Source organism: Mastigoproctus giganteus, chromosome 1 (genome assembly GCF_048544385.1).
Source record: "Mastigoproctus giganteus isolate SK-2022 chromosome 1, ASM4854438v1, whole genome shotgun sequence".
Taxonomy (NCBI): Eukaryota; Metazoa; Arthropoda; class Arachnida; order Uropygi; family Thelyphonidae; genus Mastigoproctus; species Mastigoproctus giganteus.
Genome location: NC_143575.1, coordinates 222,527,417 through 222,537,137, shown reverse-complemented (window position 1 = coordinate 222,537,137; position 9,721 = coordinate 222,527,417). Strand labels below are relative to the sequence as shown.

Genomic DNA, 9,721 nt, shown 5'->3' with positions numbered 1-9,721 from the left:
TTGGTTCAGTTGCCTTCGTTTTTAATTTTCATTAAAAAAAAAAAAAAAAGCCTAGCACAAAACAACAAATTAACTTAACTGTTTTAATAATACATTCGCTTTCTCATGCTATGAAAAAAAAAAAAAGTAAAGAAAGGCTCAATGTTAGCTGAATAGCCAACGTTATTTACATCTTTAACCCTTTTGTATTAATAGCATTTCGAAGTTTATATACTATAGTATACCGCGCTTAATTTTTGTGTATCACTTGATGACATCACTTAGCCACCCATTCTATTAACCAATATGGCGAGGGATGTTTGGGGGAGTGTGAGCGCGAATCAAGATACGTCATGGATAGTGATCAGAAAGTGAGTTTGTATGCGCCTGTCAGCTGCATGGGCATGTATTTTATTACTATAACCATTTTATTATTAGTGATTTAAAACATAAGGGGTTAACACCCCCTTTTTCTTATTGCCTTTGACTAACGAACTGGGTTGGCTATGCCACCGAATGGAAGGAAAAAGCAAAAATCGAATAACATGGCTACTAAAGAGACTATCCATAGCGGACATTTCATGGTATCTGATATTGATGATTCGGAACTTACCGAACATGATGGTAGCCCTTCGATGGCCGTGCACGAATCGGACTGCGATCAGGATAACCCCCCAGGACAGATGCAGGGATTCGATTTTGAAACAGCATGCAAAGCAACATCTAAGACATATACGTTTGGGCCCAGGAGTTCACATTCAATATCAATTGACGCTTCCCTTACTAAACTGTTTGAATGTATGACTCTTGCATATAGGTAAGTCAGTTGAAAAATATATGACTTAGGCTTACAATGAATATTCATGAATTTGTGCATATGTGATTATTCTCTATTTGTTATTTTATTTACGAACGTTGCGTCAAAACAAGTTACACAATATTAAAGCAGAGCAGCCAAATGTTTAGTAGGCAAAGAAGAAACTGTTTGAAGAAACTTGAAGCATCCCTGCTCTTGTATACACAGATTTTAAATTCTAGATCATAAGTTTTTTCCTTGTAACACTTAGCGAGTACGCTTTAGGTTTTAGTGACCTCTAGAATCGAAACCATAGTTCACTTATTGGTGTTTAATCAAAAGAATGAAATTCTGATAAGGTGAAACTACCATACCGCGAGATATCTCCCGCGGAAAGGGGGGGAGAACTCAAGGAAAGGGGGGGGGGACTTTGACGATTGTTCTTAAAAAGGTTTTTATTCTGTCATTTTATATAGAATTCTGTTGAAAATCCTGGTACTTTCCCACTGTTTTCTCTTTTTTTCCTTTGTGCTATTTGTATTAATTAGTTGTCAGTAGACTTTTATATAGGAATTAACCTAGTTTTTTGTTATTATTAATTATTTATTTATTATTTTTATTGTGATCTTTGAGACCCAACCTGGACAATAGTAATGTCACCTAGGATGAAGGAGTTGTTCATTGCATTTCTGTGGGTAAGAGTTTTAAATAATGCAGTTCTCTGAAGATGCCCTTACTTTAATGCACTTTAACAGTAAAAATATAAAAAAAAATATCTGTGTGTGGCACATGTTAGAGTGATATGTACAAACTGCATGGAATGACATCACTGACAGTTGTTGTTGTTGGGTTTTATTGGCGCATTAGCAACTAAGGCTATAATGTGCTCACTGACAGTGAACATAAACATGAAGTGAGCATAAACATGGCCCTTTTTAAGTTTTTTTTTTTTTTTTTTTTTTAACAGTTTGCAGAAATTTAGATATTTTTTTTATTTATGCATTATTCATTACACTACCATCAGTATTAATAAATATTCATTTGTTTTAATTGTTTATTTATTTTTTTATGAAAACCCCAAACATAAACGGTATTAGAACAAACTTAGTACTGTGCATGGGTTAAAGGGACTTGACGTGAGACTTGAATTTCTGTAAATTGTAATTTTCAGAAAATACATATGTTCCAGAAAATGTAAGTTGAGGGGTTAGTATTAGTATTAGCAATGGCCACAAGGTGAAAGGAAGTGTATGGCTTATGCTGCATGAGCCAAAAAAAAAAAAAATAAGAAGAAGAAGAAGAAGAAAATTTAAAAAAAAAAAAATTAATAAGAGGAAAGGAAATAGACAACCTATGCATTTCCTTCTTCCTGTAGGTAATTATCCAGCTGACGTTTTGAATTTCCCCAAACTGTCAGCTTCTACCACCCACGTAGGTAACTTATTCCAGTAATTTATAACTTGCTGGCTAAAATAAAACTTCCTGCAATCCAGTCTAAACATCCCCCCCACCATAACTTGAAATTATGGCCCCTAGTTCTAGAATCATTTATAACAATGAAAATTTTGGCCTCATTCATTTTACTTATGGCGCCTCCATAGCCAGGTGGGCAGGAGCAGCAGTGCATAGCACACGCTTCTTGATTAGACCGGGGTTCGAGCCTGTGACCACCAAATACGGAGGATGCGGAAAGGTCAGGGAATGACCACCGCATATCCCCGGAGCAATGTGGCCTTAGTTGCTAATGCTCCTAAAAACCAAACAACAAACAAACATTTTACTAATGCCTCTCGGAACCTTAAACACCTCAGTTGAGTCTCCGCTAAGGTGCCTAGTTTCCACATATTCGAAGTCTTTCCTCATATGAATGCCCTTTTGCCAATCTCACCAGGTGAGTTACCTGTCTTTGGACCCTTTCAAGAAGCATAATGTCTTTGTTTAGATGTGGTCTCCATACTTGAACACAGTATTCCAAGTGTGGTCTAACAATAGCCTTATATAATGGGATTATGATGTCCTTATGGATGGCTGGCCGGTGTCGATGTTTAGTAAACTGGCACAGTTTAAGCCACAAAGTTTGGAAGTTATTCTGGTTGAACAGATGCCTAAATAGCAAACATTTCATCAATTGACAGTGCATCATTTTCAAATTTGAAATTTTTTTTGTGTAATATTTCCAATACTTCTTGCTGTCATTAAATCTAAAGAAATGGATGAAGCAGTAGATATTTTGCACCATCAGTTCTCTCAGTTCCAGTATGAGAATCTATGAGATGCTATTAAGAAAGAAGAAAGAATTGATATACAGTGGTCCTTGGTTGGGGAACTGTCTAGTGCCCAAGGATTTCAGATTTTCTCGCTTTCTGGTGAAGCTTTGGAATGCTCTTGATAGCCGAGTCTGAACAGCTGCAACATTGTTATTAACGAAATTTTGACTCCGCATTTCTGAAGAGATGCAAAGTTTGTAAAACAGCATTCTCAAAGCAGTGATAAGCAGTTCATTTCTAACAGACAATCCAAGCAGCAATCCACAGAGTGAGAATAATATTAGGTAAGTGAATGTATGAAAGCATACTGTACTAGTAAACAGTCCTCTGGTTGCATTTTAATATAAAATATGTATTTCGTTGTCGTGGAGTATGTGCATACCAGCTTCCAACGTCTGTGGACACTTCTGACAAATTTTCTGGCACAATTTCTAACAAAGAAATGTTGCATAGTTATTTCCAGTTACTGATCTTCCAAATGGCACAAGATCAAAGGCAATAATGCATTCATAATCGTAAGCTACAATGACTGTTCGTTTCACCTTTGATTATTTCTTGCAACATTTAGAGGGGTGTGGCAAAGATGGATGCTTTCATTGAATTGATTGTGACTACAGTTCAGGCTCAAAGTCATGAGTTCATGTCTCATCTTGCCACTAAACGTAACACCATTAATTCAACCCATGGATCAAGGAGTTATTAGGAACTTTAAATGTCACTATAAAAATGATTTTATGATGAAAATGATGCATAAGAATGTTGACCCTTCAGAATTTCAACACAGTTTTACAATCAAAGATGCAACATTTTCACTCACGACTGCATGGAATGCAGTCAAGCCTGTAACTCTTAAGAGCGTGGTGAAAGTTATGGCTGAACGTGATGTTCGCAAATCTACAATCTGATCGAAATGAAGATTTTGAAAGATTTCACATAAAGCTGAAGGCACCTGAAGTGAAAGAACTGATGGAAACTGTTAAATTATGTACGGAAGACAACCCTCTACACAAACTTAATGCTGATGACAGAAGAGTGGATACGCATTGAAGATGATGTTGAAGTTGCAGCAACTTTAACTGATCAAGAAATTATTCAAACCATTATAACTCCTGATAAGATAGAAGAGAACTATTCAGAAGAATCTGGTGAAGAAAACGACAAAAGTTGAAGAAGAAAAGATATCTTGGGCTACTGCAGAAAAGTCCATTGAAACAGTTATTAAATTTATGGAACAGAACCATAGCTTCAGTCTTCGGGATGTCATGCATGTGCACATGGTGCATAATAATTTTATCACAAATAAATTACAAATTCGTAAACAAGATGATATACGAAAGTACTTAAAGAAAGCAATAGAAGTGTTAAGCAGTGTAGCAGATGCAATAGAAATCGCGGAAAACAACGAATAAATATTTTTGTTTTTCGAACTTTGTATTTTATATGAAAATGTTTCGTTAATAAACTAAAACAAATAATTAATTTATATAAAATATGTATCTTCTGCTTTCATTTATATACTGTATTTTTCTTTTACATTGTTCATTTTTAAACACAATTTCAAGCATTACACACTCTTTTTTTCTTTTTTGTTTGTGGTGAAAATTTTTATGTTTACATCTTTTTCAGGTGTTGGCTTTATTTTTCTTTAAAACTGCTTGTTTCAATAACTGAAGCATGCTTTATTTGCTAATGAATAAACTGTCAAAATTTATCTGGTCATCTCTTTATTCCATCTTAAATTTGAATTTTAAAAGTACTGCCTGAGAATCCGAATCGACCCAGTCCCCGAGCAGTCCGAATTTTCGGACTTTTACTGTACAGGTAGCCCTCGTTTTGTGCTGGTCCAATTTGTGCCAAACACTAACCACAATGCCATTTTTATTTATTTATTTTTGCAATTTTTTTATAAATTGAAAGTTTAAAATCATCAGACAAAATTTATCAGCATCATACTGTGCTACGTATCGTGCACTGTTCACGATACATAGCACAGTATTAGGACAATCTGAGCCACTCAGCAATTAGCACATTCGTATCAGAGACAAGAAAGTTTCCTGCCCTCAAAGTAACTACTCGTGGATGCGGGTTGTAAAGGTCCATTCAGTGAAGCATTCAGTTGGTTATTGTTTATGCTATTTACATATGTTGGAAATTTATTATGCTATCATTTTTTTATTAATTGTCCTATTAATAAATCGTGTTATAAAGTTTTTAATTTAATAGAATAAAGTAAAGACACGCCATGTCTGGTAAAAGTAGTTCATTGAATCCTAGTGCAATATTCAGAGGATAGAATCTGATGAAAGCCACCCTAATGTGTGTAGGGCTATGAAGAATGCTAATAAAATAAAACAGGCGATGCAAAGTGGTAACATTTTTGGTGCCCGGAACCTAATCCTGTGATTTCCGATTGACTCCATTATATAAAGGGTTCCATTTGCACCTGTCCCCCCAAGAAACTAACCCCGACGTAATCAGGGGCTATCTATACTTGGATTTCAGGAAAGCTTTTGATACTGTTGTACAAGTTGGAGCAGTACAGAGAGTGATAATCGATGGACACTGCTCTTCATGGACTAATGTTATTAGTGGTGTCCCTCAGGGGTCTGTGTTGGGCCCATTGTTCTTTTCTATATTTATCAGTGGTATTGATGAAGGTATATCAGACTTAATGTTCAAGTTTGCAGATGCTACAAAGGTTGATTGGGTTGTTAATGACAGTTAGGATGGTATGCTACTGCAACAAGATATGGAAAAGTTGAGCAGATGGGTTAAGAGATGGCAACTGAAGTTTAACATTGACAAATGCAAAGTGCTGCATATGGGTAGCAGTAATCCCAGAGTAAGATACCAACTGTGCTGTACTACACTTAGGGTAGTAGAGAATGAAAAAGACTTGGGGGTAATTGTGCAGTCAGTTATGAACTTTTCTGAACAGTGCAGACAGGAAGCAAGAGTAGCCTGTCTGCACTGCTAATGTGGTCTTGTCAATGATATATAAGAATTTTGCTATCAGGGATAAGGAGGTGATACTGTTGTATAAACTGTTTATACAACAGTATCACCTCCCCCTGTATAAGGCAGTGGTCAGGTTACATCTTGAGTACTGCATAGTTGTCTGGGGGCACCATTTTAGAAAAGATGGAGAGCTGCTGGAACGAGTACAGAGAAGGGCAATGAGATTGGCGAGTGGAAGAAAGGGTTGGTTTTACCAAGAAAGACTTAAATTGCAGCTTCTGGAGACTAGGCACCTGCAAGGTGATCTTATTGGGGTGTATAAGGCCTTGCATGGTTTCAGCAAGCTCAATTTGCTCATGGGATTCTTCCTTTTGATCAGATTACTCTCCTGAGGGGACATAAATTGAAATTTAGGAAAGACAATTGTAGAATAGATGTGGGAAAATTCAACTTTAGCCAGTGGGTGGTTGATAGTTGGAACATACTTCCATTTGTTGTAGTGGAGGTCAACAACTTAAATGAGTTCAAGGCAGAACTAGACAAACATTTGTAGTGAATGGATGGGTGAAATGGGAAGGGTTTTTTTTTTTTTTTGGCTAATGCTATATAAGCTTGCTTTCTTGCATCATCATTATTATTATTATAATTAGCCATATTGTGCAAGGAAGCCTGAGGCTTATACTGCACCAGCCAAAAAAATTTTCCGAGAGAGAAGAGAGAGAGAGAGAGAGAGAGAGAGTCTGAAATAAAAGGGAATCACCAAGAAAGAGAATAATAATGATATCCAGCTCAGACCTTGTGTGTGCCAAGCTCATACTCACCAGATGTGAGCCCCGGGGGTTAAATATGCCTTTGCTAATGCTAAAATGGTGGTAATATCCAACAACATCCATGGACAATGTTTGTCCGTGGATGTTGTTGGTCTGCCTGGGTGTTGCATGCCTTAAATCTCAACCAATGTTTGCTAAAGGTTTCTCTAAATAATAAGTTCCATTTATTAACTATTAGTCAAGAGTACCATATAGTAGAGAGATTCAACATGAAGACAAAGAGAACACTGGTTGTAGGTTTGCCCAGAAGGCTCCTGGAAAAGTGACAGACCAATATAACCTAGTCCCTAATGTACCTCCAATTACAATTATCAGAAATTCATCAGTTGGATACGCAGATGATTTAGTTCTTTTTTTTATGGAAATTGTCACCATTCATTAGAAGAAAATGCAAATTTTGTTCTTCAACAACTTTCTGATTGGTTAGCACTTAGCAAACTTACTATTTCTTGTAGTAAAACTTATATGATGGTCTTCAAAGGCACTCTTTTGCCAACTCGTCCTCCTCTCGTTAAAATGAATGGTAAATCTCTTCCTTTTGTAACTACCACAAAATTCCTTGGATTACTGCTTGATAATCGCCTTGCCTTTCTTCCCCATCAGAAACATGTGTCTGACAAAGTTAGAAAAATTGTAATTGTTTGCATTTCCTTCAGAACTGGGTTCTGAAGATTTTGTATGCACTATGCAAAGTCGTTGTTTTTACCAATTACCACTTATGCCGTTGCAACTTGGTTCGATCCAGTGTAGTTCCTCCTAGGTACTAGTTAGGGCATGTAGAACTGTCTCTACTTCTGCCCTACAAGTTCTGTCTGGTTCACTATCTCTAGACTTGTTTTTAATTTGTCGTGGACTATTTTACTTTATTTAGAGGAAAATCTTAATCAGTTATGCACAGTTAGTAAGGATTTTGGACTAAAGATGAATATGGCTAAAACAAAAGTAATGATGAACAAGTATGCCACAGAAAGGGACATAATGATTAAAGGAGCAGTAATTGAAAAGGTGGAGTCATATACTTATCTGGGACAAGTTATTAGCTGTAATAATGATAAATGGCTGGAAGTCAAGAGAAGAATAAATTTTGGATGGATAGCATTCAGGAAATATAGTCACATACTGAAGAGCAATATCCCAGTTTGTCTGAAACGTAAAATAATGAACCAATGTATACTCCCCACCATGACTTATGGAAGTGAAACTTGGGCACTCACCAAAAGAATGGAAGATAAGCTGAGAACTACACAGCGAAGAATGGAACGAATTATATTGGGAATCAGACTGTTAGGTAAGAAGAGAAACACATGGATTAGGCAGCAAACTCAAGTAAAGGACATTCTTATCAAAACTAAAGAACTAAAATGGTCTTTGGTAGAAATACACATAGCTCGATGACACAATGACAGATGGACTAAGAAAATAACAGAATGGTACCCAAGAGGGGCTAGAAGAAAACCTGGAAGACAAAGGCGGAGATGGATAGATGAAATTCATGAGTTTGTGGGTAGTAAATGGATGGCCATTGCACAAAACAGAAGGAACAGGAAAGTTGCTGGAGAGGCCTTCATCCTGCAGTGGATTGAAAATGGCTGATGATGATGATTTTACTTCATTAGTAAAAGCCTCCCTGCAGAATTCAATGGAATTCAACTTGAAGTATCCTCCAGTCCTAAACAAGAAAAATAACAAATTTTAAAAACTTCTCATGACTGATGGCAACTTGCTGGTCTGATGCCCAAAACCTTTTAATTACAAAATTATTTATTCCAGAAGTTCCATTTGTTAATAAAAACAATCATAAATGGTTTTCTCCCAGCAGTTTTCTAGCTTTCTTTTAACAGGACAGGGTTTTTTAAATTTTAAACTTGCCTATTTCAATCTTTCCTACACTGAACTTTGTCTTTGTGGTTCTGTCGAGGATTCTACCCACATTCTTTTCTTTTGCTGTATTTACAATGAATTTCGTTCACAGTTACTGTCTATCACTGGTCCTCTTGCTCCTGCTCAGGAATTTGTCTTCATTTCCTCCCCTAATTTCTTTGTCCTTTCAGAATTTATCATGCTCTGTCTTTCTTAAAAGACGAGAGTTTGTCTGAATTATAAACCTATTTTGTATTTATCAATCAATACCTAATACTTTCTTAAATTCATTCATAATTTCCAAATTCTTTCAGAAACTTCATCAAGCTTCTCCCATAAAGTTGTTAAATTCTTAATTTTAAGGAATGTATCCAAAAATTTATTTGTTGCTATCAGCCTTGTAGCACAAATTGTAATAAACCGTAAAATTTATCTCAACTGTTTGCTCCATATTCTTTTACCATGAAATTTGACATTTCATAAATGTGTTCATATTTTGTAAATAGTGATTAAATTTATATTTAAATAATGCTATTGTTTTCTTTAGCTTTTGTTGTGAAGTATGCTCTTTACCACCTTCAATGTTTATTTGATTAGTATTAGCATTAGTAGAGGCATATGTTGCAAGAAAGCAAGCTTATGCAGCATCAGAAGAAAAAAAAAACCGCCCCCATTTCATCCCTCCGTTCGTTCCAAATACCTGTCCAACTCAGCCTTAAATTTATTTAGGCTATCAACTTCCACAACAAAGGATGGAAGTCTGTTCCACCAACCAACTACCCGCTGGCTAAAGGCAAACTTCCGCACATCTATCCTACATTTGTCTTTCCTCAATTTGAATTTATACCCTCTCAGATGATTATTCTGAACAAGAGGAAGAATCCCATCAGCATTGAGCATGCTCAAACCATTCAAGGCTTTATACACCTCAATCAGATCACCTCGCAGGTGCCTAGTCTCCAGACACTGTAATTTGCAAAATTTAAGCCTTTCTTCGTAAGAGCAACCCTTTATTCCATTCACTAATCTTG

At 36.2% G+C, this 9,721-nt stretch overlaps 1 protein-coding gene across 2 annotated transcripts in view; it reads left to right on the top strand.

The window, feature by feature from the left end:
• The first annotated feature begins 338 nt into the window (after window positions 1-338).
• Mondo (MLX interacting protein mondo) overlaps window positions 339-9,721 on the top strand; it is a 289,601-nt gene continuing 280,218 nt past the window's right edge. For both annotated transcript variants that reach the window (XM_090376144.1, XM_090376138.1), the window contains exon 1: window positions 339-796. In XM_090376144.1, coding sequence (XP_090232270.1) covers window positions 486-796 — 311 coding nt within the window. In that variant the 5' untranslated portion in view covers window positions 339-485. The remainder of the gene's footprint in view (window positions 797-9,721) is intronic.